At 42.5% G+C, this 18421-nt stretch overlaps 1 protein-coding gene across 1 annotated transcript in view; it reads right to left on the bottom strand.

Annotated features, from left to right (window-relative positions):
• C5 (complement C5) overlaps window positions 1-18421 on the bottom strand; it is a 354269-nt gene that overhangs the window by 78818 nt on the left and 257030 nt on the right. Inside the window, exons 28-29 of the mRNA XM_078641875.1 lie at window positions 13041-13218; window positions 8491-8696 (exon numbers count right to left, since the gene is read on the bottom strand). Coding sequence (XP_078498001.1) covers window positions 8491-8696; window positions 13041-13218 — 384 coding nt within the window. The remainder of the gene's footprint in view (window positions 1-8490; window positions 8697-13040; window positions 13219-18421) is intronic.

Below are 18421 nucleotides of genomic sequence, written 5' to 3'. Positions count from 1 at the left end.
CCCCACCCCCATCTAAGGGTTCCCTGGGAAAGAACATGTTCTATAACACCTTTGTCTGTTTCTACATCTCAATCTTGAACATGCAATTCAAAAAAGTTTACCATCATGGGGCTTGAATTAGCAGAAAATGAGTTATAAATGTCAAAGTTGTTCCGCACAGGGGATCCAAAATAATGGCGTGCGATTGGCTATGTAGCTAGATAGTCATACCTGAGGCTGGTCTGGGTCCGAAATTCGGGTTGGACGAGTTAGTTGGAGATAATCAAGAGGCAGACAAGGGAGGGAGGAAGCCTCCTCAGAAAGTGGTGCTCTAAAACTCATAGGGTACTCCTAAAGTTATTAATTTTTCTTACTCCGAGTCAGAGGAGTATTTTCAGTCATGCTGGTGTTGACCATGTCATCTCATACATGCTCCTGCATGACCCCGGCGAATCCTCATGCTGTTGAAGTGAATGGTGGTGTATTTGATGACAGAGACGCCATAAAGTACCAACATTGTTTATTTCAGAAAGTGCCTGCATTGTTTTAAAAAGGAACTGCTTTAGTTTTAGGACATCTTCTTTCTATAAAATCAAGGTAACATTGTGGGTGAATCTTTTGCTCTAAACCTGACAAATTTGTATGCTACACATTTTGAGACTATAGCTATATATGTAAATACAAACCTCTCCCTAGTCAGCATAGTAGTTTGGTATTGGTATATTGATGATATTTTATTGATTTGGTACAGAGACAACCAGAGAATCAAGGATTTTCACGCCTGGCAAAAGAACTAAAGCCCTGAATTCAGTGGCAAAACACACAAGGTGATGGACGGAATGTTGCACATTGGCAAAACATTCACCCCCAAGCCATGTCTTCCCTGGACCAGAATCAAGCATCCTAGGACCAGTTTCTGGCTATCAGCCATCATCAGCCAGAATGGCTTGACTCCAATGGCATAGTGAGCACGGGACCCACGTCTGGGCATACCCTTCCCACATAGGGCGAACAGCAAAACACACAAGGTGATGGACAGAATGTTACACATTGGCAAAACATTCACCCACAGTCGCCGTATGTGGGAAGGGTATGCCCAGACGTGGGTCCCGTGTTCACTACGCCACTGGAGTCAACGGCCAGAAACCGGTCCTAGGATGCTTGATTTTGGTCCAGGGAAGACATGGCTTGGCAGTTCGGGCTGGACTGTTCCCATGAGGCACAGGGTGAAGACTGATTTGCATATGGCCATGTCTGAACTGGGGTGGCGTGATGAGCAAAATAACGATGGATTAAACCCAGATCTGTGACTGGGGGGTGAATGTTTTGCCAATGTGCAACATTCCGTCCATCACCTTGTGTGTTTTGCTGAATTCAGTGGCAGCTCCTTGAGGGAGTGCCGTGGGGCGTGGCGGGGGAGGGGAGGGTGGGGATAGTAAACTCCGGCATAGGGCAGAACGGAGTTAGGTAAATAAATGAAGAAACAAAACTAATTACATTGCGCACTCTGCAACGCCAAATGGCGATGCAGCTCCCGCAGTGTAATTAATTTTATTTATTTATTTATTTACTTAACTCCATTCGGCCATATGCCAGAGTTTGCTACGCCCCGCTTCGCAGCACTGCCTCGAGGAGTCACCACTGCCGGAATTAACCTGAACCAGCAAGTCCAACAACACCTCAATCAATTTCTTAACATGAATATTTGACATCATGAAGGAACTGTACACACATGTACTGTAAGCAAATGCTGAAATTTGATAGCTATCATACATGCAGCCTGAAGTAAAATATACTATTCAGACAGCTTCCGAGTGTTAATCAGACTTGCAATTGAAAGAAGGATTACGTCTGAGAAGTAGAGGTTTTTAGGCATGAACTCATAACCTGGGTTTCACCGAGGCATCTACTTAAGCAGTCTCTGAAACTGGCATTTTTTTCAGAAAATAACTGTAGACAGTAGAAGACAAAGGGTTCTCCGTAAAGCTGGTGTCACCACTTACAGCACAATGAATCATTCAGTAAATAAACTTCTCCTAAGGAATTGATATTCCCTGAATAATGGATCCCTATGAATGGGGAAACCACATTTTGTCTTTAAGAAGGAACATGATCTCTGTGGCTGGTTGGTTCACACATAGGGAGATTACAAATACCTCATCTGGTATAGCAGGTTGGGAGATGATGCTAATTATTGACCGCTACCGATATTGGAAAGGTACAGTCCTAGTTACCATGAAATGCTCATTTAGGGTCCAATTCACACAAACTGCTGAGAAATTTGCTAATTTGTTCCGAGATGATGATTTCTAGTTTTGGAACATATCAAGACAAAGTACTTTAGCGCCCAAAACCAGACCAACAAATAGTAGCAGACCCCTATCATTTAGCACACAGTTCTCTGATCAGAGCAGTAAAGTGTTTAACATCTTAAGAAAGCATTGGCACTTGATTGCGGATATACCGAGCCTTCAGGGTTCGATTACCAGGACACCCAAAATATGCTACAGGAGGGGAAAAAACCTCCGTAATATCCTGTGCCCAAGCTACATAGAATCTAAAAAACGGGCCAACTGGTTAACCTCCCCTGCCAAAGGATTCTTCACATGTAGCAATTGCAACATGTGTGAGTTGGGTAGAAATAGAACTAAGGAATTCTGTTTCAATACAAACAAATCCTACACAATAGATCACCTGATCAACTGTAATACCAAATATGTTGTTTACATCTTGGGGTGTGGCTGCAACAAGATTTATGTAGGCAGCACCAAAAGAGCTCTAAAAATCCGTATCCAGGAACATGTCCGGGCAAGACGCAATGGTGACATGAGGTACCCCATGTCCTATCATATGCAGCAATATCATGAAGACACAGAAAACATGTGGTTTATGGGCATTGATCACCAAGCCAACCACCCAAGGGGAGGCAACAGGGAACTCGCGTTAAGACAAAGGGAGGCGGGCTGGATATGTAGACTACGATGCATAGAACTCGGTCACAACACCGAGGATGAACTACATCATTTCCTTGCCTAGCCCGCCTGTACAGTGTCACATCTCCCTTTGGTTTACATGGGAGATTTTCCCCTTTATGCATATTAACAAAATTAGGATGACATGTCCATATAATCTGTAAGAAGATCCAAATTTTGGACAGTGAATTTGCAAATAGAAAACCTGCAAATGACGTATTCCTTTTTTTGTTTTACATGTAAACAAATTTAGGATGACATGTCCCGTCTATTTTATGTTTTGCATGTAAATATTATTTAGGAGGACATGTCCCTACTCTACGTTAGAAGGTCTATGCATTGGACTGTCAATCTGTAAATAGAGAACATGTATATGATGTACCCGTTCCAATCTAGGATGACATGTCCCTACTCCTTTATGCATTGCATGCAATCAATATTTAGGATGACATGTCCCGACACTATGTTAGAAGGTCTAGTCATGGGACTGTCAATTTGAAATTAGAGAACATGTTTATGACGTACTCCTCTCAGTGTCAAGTACATCTTTTAATAGTTTGCATTTTCAATCCATGTCAACAATGTTCATTGGTTCCCTTCCCTGTTTACCATGGCAGGCATACAAAAGGTCCCAATCATTGTCATATATCTCCGTTGTTTCTCTCCTGTCCTTCTGCACTTGCAGACCTCCTCCTCTTCTCTTTTCACACGAACTAGTTGCTATTCAATCACACGAGGCTTGGGGGCCGCAGAATCAAGTGGGCTTTTATTCTAGCTTGGCTTTTCTGAACCGAAGATAGACGTCTTGATCAGTCTTGTTTTAATTGGACCTTTCCTTTATGGTCACGAGGTCAGGTATATTATTATAGTCACCCTGACCGCAATACCTTTAGTTACGTTTTTGATCGGTCTTATACTAGATTAATCCTAGTATACTTAATCAGGATTGATGAGACTATATATTTCATGACTTATCGTTCCCCTTCGGGGATTGATATTTTCTATTGCAATGCAAATAGGAATGCCTTCTAATTATATTCTTCGTGGGAACATAGGCAAAGATGGCCGCCGTTATTTCTTCTCACCTCTTATCCCTTACATCAGGGTTAATTTCACCCATGTACAATAGACTCATCCTTCTTTAGAAATGTGTTTATTCTTCCCATCTGCATTAAGTTATTCTATTAGACAGTACCAGATGTGTTTATTTTCAAGATACATATAGAAATTGGTTTGCTTTCTATCGTTTCTCGTTGCACTATGATACTTATAGCAGACAGGGCCGTTTACAGCATTCAACTGGCCCTTGTGGTTAATACTAAGGGGGCACATTCATCACACAACGAGGTGCTAGGGGGTTAGAATCTAGATATACATGCCCCTCTTAGCTACTCTAAGATGGCCGCCGTCACTATATAGGCGTGTATGGCGAATTTTTGACAACTGACGCTCCAGTCGGTATTAGGTTTGGTTGCTTAAAATTAAGTTCTTTTTCACCGGTTTTTTATTTCTGACCTTTTATTTATTTAGTGGGACGTGTGGACAATATTTAGGTCCGTCCTTAGGACCGTCGCAGCATCGCGGAGATTAGGAAGGGCGGACACCCTTTAAATAATAAGGCAGACATGGTCGGATCACGGTACCGTTTTTAGAATCACGGTCACCAAGAAGGGCGGGCACCGTTTAAGGACAAGGAATACTGCGTGAAAGATAGCTGTCACACACCACTCTAAGATGGCCGCCATCGCCACACAGACTCGTGTGTTGTCACTGCGAATTACCGATTCCCGGCGCAAAGGCGCCGGCACGGCTACCTCAGGTGCGGCCCCTTTACCTAATTGCTCCCAGTATATAACAGGGAAGATGGGCTCACTACATTCGAACACATCGTCGCTGGGGGTGTTTCGCTGTAACGAGGGATGTGGATGGACGCCGGTCGTTTTATCAGGAACGGTAATTTGTTGTGTTACTAGGTAACTTGGCTAGCCTCCCTGTTAATATTGGATTTCAGAATTGGTACCTGTTTTAGGTCGTTTCTTGCATTACCTGCTCAGCAAGAACTTTTGTTATTAAGTTCAAATGCACCATTGCTTAGTATTGGTCTTTGGCTAAGGGGATATATTTGTGGATAGTCAAATAGAAACAGCCTATTACCATGATTAGCACCCCCACTTAATAAACCAGAATAGCCAATACACCATTTACTTTGGTAATATTAGTCACACCACTGGACCAACAACCAGGTGTGATTATGACTGACTAATGCCTATAGGGTGGGACACTATTTTGAAAATCTATACTGCAATGTATGCTAATAAAATTTTTACTGTGTTAGTTACACCCCACCATAACACAAGATTATATTTATTCTCTCATTTGCCAGACCTGCTGTAATACAGTGCCCACATCCCAAATTCTATGGACAAAGAGGACCTCCAGTCCTCCGCTAGAACCATAGATCACTCAGGTAAAACTTATTTTCTACCAACTTTGGTCTCTGTGACTTTCGTATTTGAAACACCTTGCAGAGAGTACAATCAATCTTTCCTCCTTAATGTTTTTCAGTAGTTGACCTAAGAAAGATATATGATTAAGGTGACAAGACCGTGCTCACCATTCAGGAACATTTGATAAAGACTGCCATCTTCGCCGATTGGCATGTTTTCAGTAAGTAGATTATGAAAAAGGAAAATTAGATTTAAAAGACCGGGCTTTACTGTCCCCCCCCCCGGTCTGCCACTAACTCATTGAGCATTGTAAACTTAAATGAATAAACTCTAAGATGTTGATTTTTGCTTTTTCATGTCCCCGCCAAAGGTCCAATTATCTTAAATTCGACATTGCGACGAAATCACACACATCAGGAGTAAAAGTAGCTGGGAAGGTAATCCTTGGACTCCAGTTCCCTTTACATTATCCTGCCTCCATAAGCGACGTATTATAAGACTTAAAGGTAAATGTGCTTTGCGTTCGGTTTAACAAGGGTATTTGTTGCTGGACGCAGTTGGTTACTCTTCTCACTGGGTTCCTTACTAGATGGAACTAGTCCACTCCTGTTATGGGGCCTCCTCTCGTTTACTCTGCCTTTTTCTTCAATTTTCTCATCCCCTTTTCTCAGTTTGGTCCCTCCCGGTGCTTCAAGCATATACTGGAGGCGCTTTGTACATATCTATCCCTCTTTAGATAGAATATGTTGGGTTGTAATGTGATTACCAGAAAATGATTTTCTGTATATGTGAATAATGTTTGTATATCTGTTTTTTAACATATTAATTTGTTCTCACATGTGTATATATTTTGATGCTTGGCTTTAACCCCAAGATCAAAGATTGTCTGTGGGCTAAAGCCTCAGGATCAATGTAAATAGCTCCATGTCTATCGTAGGAAGGTTTTAATTTGTCTGTCGTTGTTTAGAATGTTAGATTGTAAGTTATTTGTTGAACACAAAATTGATTGTATGTATATGTTTTTTACCGACAGCCCTGAAGAAGTCCCGGCTCGGGACGAAACGCGTCGGCTGTTTTTGTTTCACTGCGAATTGAAAATTAAAGATTAAAAGAAGACTAACAATACTCCTTTATGTTATTTTTCTTTATTGTGCTCAAATACTTCTTGCACTTATTATCTTATTTGTTGTGGTGCACCTTTGCTGTTGTTTTTCCATTGTACTAAAATTCCTTGAGGGAATAGGCACAGTGATGATGGGTGCCATTCAGTGTGCACACAATCCCCTACATTAATTTAAGGGATATCGAATATTTTTTGGGAGAAAGTTAGTCAGGTGCTGACTCTAGGAAGGGTCCATCATTGCAGTTTGTTGCTAGTTTTGGAACAGATTTTACATTTTTATGGAATTCCTACAGAATTCCTGGAATAGTTCTGAAAATCTGCAAGAGTAACACATTTCCAGGAGCACTCAAATACACAAGCAATGCCCCATATGGAAATGTAGTAAGTATATTTGCACTGATTAACTTTATTGCTCTCTCGGAAAATCTCTTTCCTGATGGGAAACTCCCTTTCCCAACATACACAATATTTATGGGGATGTTCCATTCCCCTTCCCACTATTAAAATGGATTCACCTGAGGGATGCAAAGCTACCTCACAAATGTGTGCGCATTCCCACAAACGTGAGAGTGATAAGAGGTTCAACGCCTTTTACAGGCGTCCCAGTAGAACACCCACAACCCATCCTATGAACAGTTCTAACCACATGTAAAATGTCTATCACTGGCAGAATTTTATGTGTGAGTAAGTCTGTCTACGAAGGTATAATCCCACATTTCCTAAATCTGTGATTGCGGATCAAGATTTTGTCATATGGGAGCGGGTATGAATTTGTGAGTTGGGCTCTTAGTGTACCTGAAAATCATGATGGCTATTCATTAATTGGATTACTGAACATTTATTGGGTACTTCCTATTTTGAACAAAGAGATATTACCAAACTACTGCTTATTGTACATCAAAAAACAGATTTGCAGGTAAATTTATAATAATAATGGTATTACCTCCTCTAATCAGTAATGCAGAAAACTGTGGTAAAACTGATAATCACAGAGTGGCCCAGATTTACATGCAATTTTTTTTTTTATTTGGGTAGTACTCCATATTTGGTTTGCAATACACACGTTTATTTATTTATAAAGTTTTATATGGGGGTATTACCACAGATTTAGCACCAAACTGCGACTGATGGCCTGCAGCCACTCATTCTGGGCACAGCTTTGATCGAGAGTGCATATACAGCCCAGGGGAAATACCATCACTGCATGTTTTCTGCTCACAATACTTAGTTTGATAATTGAAAATGTGGAATAACGTGCAGTTTCTTCCCTACAGAGTGGTAAAACCTCATGTTTTACCACTTTCCATTTTGTTTTTCTGCACAAATTGACATACAGTGCATGGAGGAATCATCAGAGGAAGATGCCCCACGCTAAATTTAGAATTTTAAACTACTGTGGGACGTTCCATGAACTTTTTAGACATGTAAATTGTAAATTGATACTTGTATAGCGCACTACTCACCCGCAAGGGTCTCAAGGTGCTTGTACGAATATCGCTGTGGAACCCATCCTGGCTTTCCCTGTGAGGTGTCCACTCCTGGGCACCCCCAAGGTGGAGGCGCCAGGCATCCTTAGCGTTGTGGGGGCCATTGTGGAGATTAAGCAAGCTATTGCCCAGAGTTGCAGAGTGGGACTCCATGATTGGAATAGGCACCGAGGCGAGAATGATCAGGTCTGTGGAATTTTGAGCCCAAGACCCGCCGAGGCGGGGAATGAACCCTGGTCCCGGGCCAGACCTCTGCATCAGGGTCTGCCGCTCTGACCATTGAGCCACACTTTTCCAAAGTACTATATCAAACAGAATAATATTACATTATGCTGTTAATGTTGTTGTTGTGTATTATTATTGATAATATTATTATTAATAATAATAATAATAATAATAACAATGATAACTATATTAGTTGTAGTAATACTACGACTAATAATAATAATTATAATAATGTTATTATTGTAAAAACTTGATACCTGAGTAGAATAGAATCCACCACCAAATCTCTGCTCCTCCGTGAGCCATCGCATGATGGGGTTGGCGTAGGAGATGTCTTTGATGTACAGAGTTGCTAGCAGAGCGTAGGCAGTGGTCTCCACTGTATGTGCAGTTCCCACGTTGGGATTGGTTGGATCCAGTGCTTTGGGAGTCTCCTTCCAGTATCGATAGACGGGTGCCTCATCTGGAAGATAAATACAAGGCACAAGACAATCTACTTTAAAGTAGTGCCATACAACTGGAAATTAAACTAAAAAACTTTTATAATTTGCATTCAGACTGCTAATAAATACAGGTTCAATAATGGCTGATGGTCAACTATAGTTCTAACAAGCCAGTGATTGTTGTAGATTTCTCTACTTTTACTACCATTAATAGTTCCACAGTTGTTTGTATTACTATTACTACTATGGTAAATAATAATATTAAACCACTAGTACTAGTTTTATTTTAATGTTAACATTTAATATTAACAGTAGTAGTTGCAATTGAAGTAGTAACTGCACCACTGTGATTACTACCTGTACTACTATTTCTGTACAATCACTTGTATCATTCTTCCTACTACTAGAAATAGTCAAATGTACACTTATAGCGCTACCTTCACAACACTCTACGATTCAAAGTGGTTCAAAATGTAAATGCTTGATCTGATAATATACAGTAACCATAGTAGTACGCTTTACTACTTTTGGTTCTATTGCAAATAATACTCCTATTAGCTATTGTACATAAATCCATCATTTCATTACTGTTCAAACAAATATCATTCTCATTGTCACTCTGGTTGTTTCTTGTCTTCTGTACTCTACCTACCTCCTCATGTTCTTCCTTCTTGCAATCTTCTCCCCATTTGATCTATGTTAAATTGTGTAGCCCCACTTCTCTTCAAACTACCTTGTACCGCTCACATGCATACTTTGCCTGGCTTCCTTTTCGCCTCCATCTTAAGTTACATTTTCTTGTTTGTAAATGTATCCCTAGCCTTACCCCATCATATTTCCGAAGGTTAATTCCTGCTCCTCCATTTTTCTTAATCCTACAGTTAGATCCCAATTACGGGTTCCCAAAGAAATTGTGATATGTGTTTTAACTTCTGTTAGTCCACAAATCCAGATTTAAGACGATTGCAGTCATTGCCACAACCCTGCATTTTTTCATCTGGCAACATCTGGCAGGTCAAACCTGGTCAGATTATCCAGAGGGAAAAATTCACTGTAAAGTTCAATATGTGCAGAGTTTGATGTAAAAAGCAACAATTCTGCATTCAATTCTCCATTTTGTTGTGGGGGCGGAATTCAGTGTACGGGGTATTAACTGCGATCAGTAAATACCTCACTCTGAATTAACAGTATTTACCAGGTGTAGTCAATAACTCACCCCCATTTCAGTGCCTAATTCTTTCTCCCTCCTTGATCTTAATATTGTTTTGATTAGTTCTCCACGTGGATCTGCTCACAACTTACAACACTATCTTGTCTTTGTCCCCCCACTCCTGTGTCTTGGCCTGTACCACATCATTTACCAGTGGCTTTCAGTTATTTTTGTTCTTTTACTATTGGACAGTTTCAGTGTTACTTTAAGTGCTCTTCCTTGGAGAACATACTCTCTAAATTCAATGCATACTAAAACATGTATGTAAGTATTCTAAATTATGGGAAGAAAATCAAGAACACAAAGGGCCCGATTTACAAAGGGACTTACGACTCGTAAATTTATGAGTATGGAGTCTCCTCACTCGTGGCAGAATCTATGCACTCGGGTTGAATCTCCACACAGCAGTGCTCAGTGCGGAGATTACGCCATGAGTACAGAGATTCCTCACTCGTCACTTTACTAAAATAAGGAAAACAAGCATTGCAATGCCAATAGGTTTAGCTTATAAACACACTGACAAGTCAGCCCTAAAAATCCATGTAGGTTAATGACTGCCCTCCTCCAATCTGTGCTGTTGCCAGAGAAAAACACCATAAATTATCTTGTTATCTAATAAGACACTTTAGTAGCATTACAATGTCATGTGTGTGGTCCTGAAAGATCAACCTCAGGCAGCTGGATAAATAAACAAAATGCTGCCAGCTGTGTGGAGGGTAATCCCTTTTTTGTAGAAGCACACAACTTCTGCTGAATCAAAACACGTACTCCTGGCTCCCAACATGTGGTCGGAGACAAAGTCTCTCTCTAGTGATGATCAGATAATTGTCTAGCGACAGATGATCTGTCAAGCCAGACCATAAAAAGGGTCTTCACTTGGAAAAATAAAGTAGAGCCCAGTGGCGGCCTCTCCATTAGGGTGGAGGAGGGCCTTCCCCTGCCACCACTCTCATATAAAACGACAACAAAACAGGCTTTAAACCTATTTTATTATCGTTTTATTTTAATCCCCTGGACCCTCCCGCAGGACTCTGATGAGTCTTGGGGGCGGGTCAAGGGGATGACACTGTTGGTGGGGGAGTGGTAGTTCACTCCCCTCACTACGCAGGATGGTTTGGCGGGTTGTCTCAGGCCGGCCAAACCGTCATGCACAGTGAAGCTCTATCAAGCCCCAGCTGCGTTGCTGGGGCTGGAGAGAGTTAGCACAGGCTACCAGTCTGCCTAGGAGTGCAAAAACCAAGCGCACAGGCAAACCTGACGCTGCTTTCACGCAGCATCAGAATTGGCCACAGTGCAGTCTGGGAGCCTGTCCCAGAACCAGAAAGTGCACGATGCGGAAGACGACGACGTTGGTAAGTTTAAAAAAAAGTGTTTTCCTATCTCCTATCTCTCCACCTCCCTACTCAGCCCGCCCCGCCACTTTTACAGGGGATGGGCCGCTCCTGGAAGAGCTATCAGATTACACAAAGCAATGTCAGCCAGTGCTCAGGAAATAAAAATCCCAATTCAGCATAAACATAGATCAATAAGCATTTACCAGCCAACAGATCTGTCATTTAACATGCACAACGTTGATGACTTTCCTTATGCTTGTTTCCTATGGTGTACTATATAATAAGTGTACTTTTCCAATATTCCTATGCATTGCTCTCAATATGGCAGCCATCTTGTAACTGTAAAGTAATGATAAACATTGAGAGAAAAGCATTCAAAGATTACTGTCTGTGCGTGCACAGGTCACATCAGCAGGGTTTCCAATACTATTGCAGGCTATGGCGGAAAAGCCCCGCTGGTGAAACTCTAGTCGCCCAAAACATATGGGGTCAGATTTACAAGCCTCTTGCGCCACTTTTGTGCCACTTTTAACATGGGAAAAGTGACGCAAATGTGGCGCAAGGGGCTTGCAAATCTACACCAGGGTCTGCTAGACCGTCAAGCGGAAGGACCAGATTGCATAGTTGTCCGCCCTTAGCAGGGACTTTCGTCCCTATAGTTGTGTGTTGTTCTTCCCATTAATTTCGAAACTGTTGTAAACCAAATCGTGTGCTCAAAGGAGTTTTCTGACCGCCTCACTGTTATGAACAGACCTGGGACCGCTTATGTGCTGCATATATTGCCCAGGCGGCCAGATTCATTGTTCCTCATAACAAAGGTTTTACTAGTGGTTGTTCCATCTTTTCCTTTGTTAGCTACGTCATACAATGGGCAAAGAGACATTTAACATGCACTGGATTAAAGGCCAGATAGGTACCTATATCTAGGAGAAATGTTGAAGCAGACCTCACTATATTCAAAAGCATGGGACTGAGTTGTGGTCTGTCACGTGCACTGTATATACGGCCATAGATTGTATATTTGAAGCAACATTATTACAAGTAAAACCGGACAAAAATGACGTTTTTGCATAGTGCAAATCCTGTACTACATTACTTCACAGAACTCTCTCATAGTGCTGGTTCAAGGAAAATGAGGCACTGTGAAATAAAAAGATTTGGCCAGGATCACAGAATGTGCTCAAGTGAGGATGCTGGAACTTGAGTCCAGGTTTCCTGGTTGCATATTGTGCAATTTATCCTCTGGATAGATCGCTACATCAATCTTTCATTTAACAATATAGAATGCAGGGACATATTACCAAGCCTGGCGATATTAGATTATCGCCGCTTTAGCAGTCGTTTTCGGCCGCTAAGCGGCGATAATTATATCGCCCTATTAGCAAGCTGTCGCTAACTGATGTTAGCAACAGCTTTGAGGCGATAGCGAGCGGTTTGGGCCCGCTTTGCACCTCGGTGGTCAGAGAAAGTCTGTCGGAGTCAGCGGTCTTTCAGCGGTCGGTTGGAAGACAGATGCATGTATTGTAATCCGGCGGTCGGACGAACCTCTTACGACGATACCGCCACGGTCTGACCGCCTCCAACAGGACCGCGGAAATGTATCCGACCGGCATCATAATCAGGCCCATTAGGATAATCAAATTGGTTAGATGGCTACCACACTTCCCAGCATCCTGGAATACAGTTATTGTTGTCCTTTCTTCTACTACAAGCTCAGGAGCAGAAAGTGTAAAGACCAGAAGATGCTGCTGCAATATACATTAATACGTAGAGTACAAATATGCGATACTCGGTTTCTCACTAGAACATGGGTTGTTTACCTTGCCCTTTGATGAAAGCTTCTTTCTTCAATGCAGTGAAGGCCTGGCGTGTGACTGCCTTGGTGGGGTCTGTAAGTGCCAGAGCGAATACACTTATCGCCATTGTAAAGGTGCTCTCTGCAAACAGCACTTTGCTCATCAAAAAGGCCTCAGCCTTATTTATGGCATCTTTGACTCTCTGAAAAAGAAGTGGACATGTTAAAAATGACATCTCTTAAGTCATCAGCGAGAAGTATTGTGAAGAAAGTGATATGTTGCAGCCATTGTAGAAGCTAGTAAGAAACCCCAGACTGCATTCTTAATTCTGAGTTTCCATGGGAGCAGGTTACACTGGTGGGATTTCTACAGGGCTACAGGGAGGCAGACAACTAAAGCACTACCTAGTTACTGTAGTGGGTGTCCACCAGGAAGTTGTTGAAATTTGGATCCAAATGGTATAGTTTGAGCAAGTTTTGATAAGTGACAACAGGCAAGTAGATAACCTTGACCTTCTGTGGAAGAGATCCCTAGAACTGGGCTGCAGGCTCAGCAAGCTGGAGTCAACTTACCAAAGCTAGAGACCATAGTTCTGAGGTAAATGACATGTGACAAGTAGGCTTGCAGGATTTCTCTGGACAGATGTGGTGTAAGCGGAGGGACAGCAATAGGAATATGAGTTCACACTAGTTCATGCCCTAAAAATTGTTTAACATGCTTAAGATGTGTTTCTTCCAAGGTCATCATATACCTTCAAAATCCTTGTATTAAATATTGCACTTTTTTGGGATGTTATAGTTCAATTTTGCCACTTTTACTACCATTGATGATAAACCTGTCAACATAAAATGCTTTTTTTTTAACCCTCCTTTGTACGGAAATCTATCAAGAAAGTATATTCCGTTTTTTACCAAATAAATACTACACACACTTAATGCTGACGTCTCTGCTTAATGCCAGATTTGATATTGATACGTGCAGTGTTTACTGTGGCCATAACTCAATGTTCCTATGGGGTGAATAGAACATTTAAAACTTTTCGACTACCTCTTATAGCCCCCTCCCCCCAATCCCCTTCCAAAAACATTTCCGCCTCTTGACCACTCTGAACGAAACACTACTAAACTTGGCATTTAAACATAGTTCAGGCAATGATGTACTCTCCTAAGAAGTATTGTGGACAGAGGTACACTGTACAAGCCAATCTTGAGGCAATAGGTAGCGCCCAGAAGATGCAATGGGAAGTAGCTCTGTGCAGAGGGCTAGACCATCAGCCATGCCTCGTGCCTAGCCTGTAACACAGCTCGTGGTCCTGGGTACAGCTTACAGCTCTGCCCTGTTCCCATCGCATCACATATGTGATGACCAATGATACTAATGACCATGGACAACATGCCGTGATTGCCCAATAGTCCTGTGTAGCATCTTCATGGAAGCCCGCTCCCTGCTACATTCAGATGTACCATACAATATACAATGCCCAGCCAGATGCATGCCATATATGGTCAGCATGCCTGTATATTGTGCTACCAGTGCATCGTTGAAGAGCATAAGGGCGCAGATTTACAAGAAAGTGACGCATCTATGAAGATGCGTCACTTTCCCTGCGCCACTTTGAAAAACCCTTGCGCCACTATAGATGCGTCGTATTTACAATACTGCGCACCATGGCGCAAGGATTGGCGCATGCATCAGAAATTCTGACGCATCTATTGACGCAAAAGGCACGCATTGCTGGAGTCGTGTCGCAAGCATTGCAGAATGCAGGGGGAGGCCTATCCCTATTGTGCTGGGTCACTCCTTGCGCAAGCAGGCATAAGAATTTGACGCAGTAATGTCCTAGGAGTGGTGCAGTGAAATCTTGTAGATATCACTGTGTCACTTCTACAAGGCTTTTTTGCATTGGAATACCCATCCTGCATACATTATACCTGATGCAGGTATAATGTGATGCAAGTCTTTACAACATGAACCATCTCCCTAGATGCGTCACGTTGTAAATGGGCCACATTTTTACGCCGCTGCTGTGTCACAAAAAGTGACGCTAGGGGCTCGTAAATCTGCCCCAATCAAACTGCCCTGTTTATGTGGTTTCTTCAATCAATCTGCCCTGTTTACGTGGTTTCGTCGATCCATGTATGTAGCCTGCCCTTTGTGAGTTGCATGCAGTATTCAGTGCTTGGTCACAGACCATGAGATGTACACTTGATTTTCTTGGGGTTCCTTACTGCCTAGTACTGCAGAGTATGGAGCTACCTCCTGGCATCCTGCATTCAGAGCTTGGTTTCTGACCATGCTGTATATGTCCTTTGCTTTTCTAAGTACTGGGACCTCAACAGTTATAAAAGAGAAGTTTCTGTCAGGCAGTAGTACCCTACAAGAGGCAGATACACCTTTATGTCGTTGGTTTTGTGACTCAGATTTTGGTTTTTTTTCAAATTGCTTAGTTACACAGGCATGTAATACTACTTCTTGCCAGCAGAGGCTGCTCGTACTCCACAGTGCTCATGGTCGACTGTGCCTAATCATTACCATATATACACGTACCTGGCACATTAAACTGATGCCCGAGTTTGCCTGCTTGAAACGGCTAGGGTGGATGAAAGATGAAATATCTGATTATAGTTTCTATTTTAATGCTCCTCTTATATGGTGTAAATGCTGACATCCTGAAAATAACAATATCGTTTCTTAACACCATTCCATTCTAAAGCTGCGTTTTTGTAGCCACACAAATAACACGCACCGCAGCGCCACAATACCAATCGAAGCACCGAAGTAGTCCGCACAAAAATACAAAATTCACTTCAACAACGTAGACTTCTGCCTTTTTCTTGTGTGTATTATTGTGCACCGTACAGAATGCTGGACGAAAACTCAGGGGGGCTCACAATGAAAGGGGTGCTGGAAGATGCCAGCACTGGAGTGTGACTCCGGGAAGAGAAGTAGCATTTCTTTATTTTTATTTTTGAAATTTGATATAGCGCGGACATGGCCCGAAGGCATCATTCAGAGCGCTTTACAGCAGCAGCATGATACAAGGGCACAGCAAGTTACAGTTACAATAATTACATTCAGACACGTTGCATCGGTAGCTGTGAAAAGGACATGGGCAGCCATGATTGTAGACAGCCTCTGTAGGCAGGGGTGTAGGTAGCATTAGTCCAGCGGGTGCAGTGCCACTGGGGCACTTTGAACCTTGGTAATTGCTGTAGCTGTATTTTACTATGCCAACAGCTGTCAAAGGGTCTCTTTTCATTGCTTGCACTAGGGCCCATGGCATCCTTGGGATGTATGACGTTACAACGCATGCTTTTACCACGCATGCTGTTACAACGCGGTTTTTACATCGCATACCATTACAACGCATAGTGTTTCTGGGTGCTGGATAGTGAATAGTTTAATTTACTATTCCAACTCCAGTCCCCGTGGACACTAGGGAAGGTTATTGGATAGTAAATTAACCTATTCCCTAGCCTATAGCGCCCCCCAGAGCAATGCGTTGTAATAGTTTGTGTTGTAATGGTTGCATTGTAATGGTAGTGCGTTGTAAAAGTTTCGTTGTAAGTGATGTTTCCCCATCCTTGCTACGCTAAGTGGTACCAGATTGCAGTGAAGGTATTAAAATAGCTCTGATGCTAAGAACACGGAGCACCAAAATGGCAAAATGTAATTTTCCTTGTGGCTTCTCAAATCCTTGTAACAGAGCTGACTGAGGGCAGTGCTGAGAGGACAGAAACTCATGGCATTGCTGCAGGATATTCACTGAGAGCGATGCAAGGACAAACACAATATGACTCATTTACGGATGTATGACGTTACAACGCATACTTTTACATCGCATGCCTTTACAACGCGGTATTTACAACGAATACCATTACAACGCATAGTGCTTTTAGGCGCTGGATAGTGATTTATTTAATTTACTATTCCAACTCCAGTCCCTGTGAATAGTAGGGAAGGTGTTGGATAGTATATTAAATACATTCCCTATCCTAGAGCGCCCCCCAGCGCAATGCGTTGTAATGGTTTGCGTTGTAAAAGTTGCGTCGTAAAGGCACTGCGTGGTAAAAGTTGCGTTGTAAGTGATGTTTCCCCTCATTTACACTCACTAACACTCACGCACGCCTACAAAGCCCTCCACAACACCGGACCTGCATTCCTCAAACACCGACTCTCCTTCTACACTCCCACCAGACGTCTCTGCTCCACCAACTGGCACTGGCCACCATCCCACAGATCTACAAGACCACGGCTGGAGGAAGATCCTTCTCCTACCTCGCTGCGAAGACCTGGAACTCCTTGCCTCTTTATCTCAGGCAATCACTGTCGCAGCCTCAATTCAGGAAGGACCTCAAGACCTGTATCTTTGACTGAACCACAGACACCCCTCTCCACCACCACTCAGCGCCTTGAGACCCTAACGGGTGAGTAGTCGTGCTTTACAAGGAACTTGATTGATTGATTGATTGGCCGCGGCCTTGCCGGTGCTGTCAGCATTCTACTGCTTCCCAGCAAGGCTTCAATAAATACCCTAACATACATACCTTTGCCAGGAAGATTTTCTAGCTGCTGTTTTGTAATTTAGGAGCCTGTTGTCTGCCAAAACACTTCAAAAATAAGTAATAGAACACTAATATGGTGTTCAAGATTAGACTCTGGGAAGGTCCTTTGAGCTCCCTTCTTGATTACTGGATGAAAGCACGACTTCTCCTAGTAGCCGCATCGACTTCCTGCAAAGACAACTATACGTGAAAGGTGCAAAGTGTCTCCTGATGTGAGTGCCAGTTAGGAGGAAAATCCACAAAGGGAACCTAAACTACCTCTTTGCCAAATTTGTTGATCTCGATTGAAGATGAAGATTAATACTGAACAAATCAGGTCAGCACTAAACTCCCACTGACACCAAGAAGGAGAAAAGAGGTAAGCATAGAATCCAGAAGGTCAAGCTGCTAAAAGCAAAAAGCTGTAACAAAAATATTAGCAAGAGGCTAAGAACATCATAAAAAATAAGGGAATGATTGTGTTGTGACACATCATCTTGCGATTTCCCATTTATATAGGAATCAAACAGGAACTGACATACATAAGAAAGTTACTACTCCATCTTAGATTGGGAACCTTGACTAACATTCCATATAGAGACCACCATCTTGAGAAGGACTGGTTTTAAGATTGTCCATGGACCTTTTCAGGTTCTCTGATGCCGTTCGTTTGATAAATGGAGAAGCCCAAGTTCGACATTCTTTGTTCAAGGCTGGATTGCAGCGACGCACTGCCACCCTTTAAACCTGGCACTCCAGGCAGGTCCTGGAACATCCATCCGGCTTACTGTGAGCTCAAAGCCTACAGAACAATGCAGATGGCGTAGAAGTTTATTCATGTACTAGCAGCCCGTCCCGACG

This window comes from Lissotriton helveticus, chromosome 5_1 (assembly GCF_964261635.1).
Source record: "Lissotriton helveticus chromosome 5_1, aLisHel1.1, whole genome shotgun sequence".
Taxonomy (NCBI): domain Eukaryota; kingdom Metazoa; phylum Chordata; class Amphibia; order Caudata; family Salamandridae; genus Lissotriton; species Lissotriton helveticus.
Note: the sequence above shows the minus strand (reverse complement) of the source record. Positions and strands in the feature narration are given on the sequence as shown.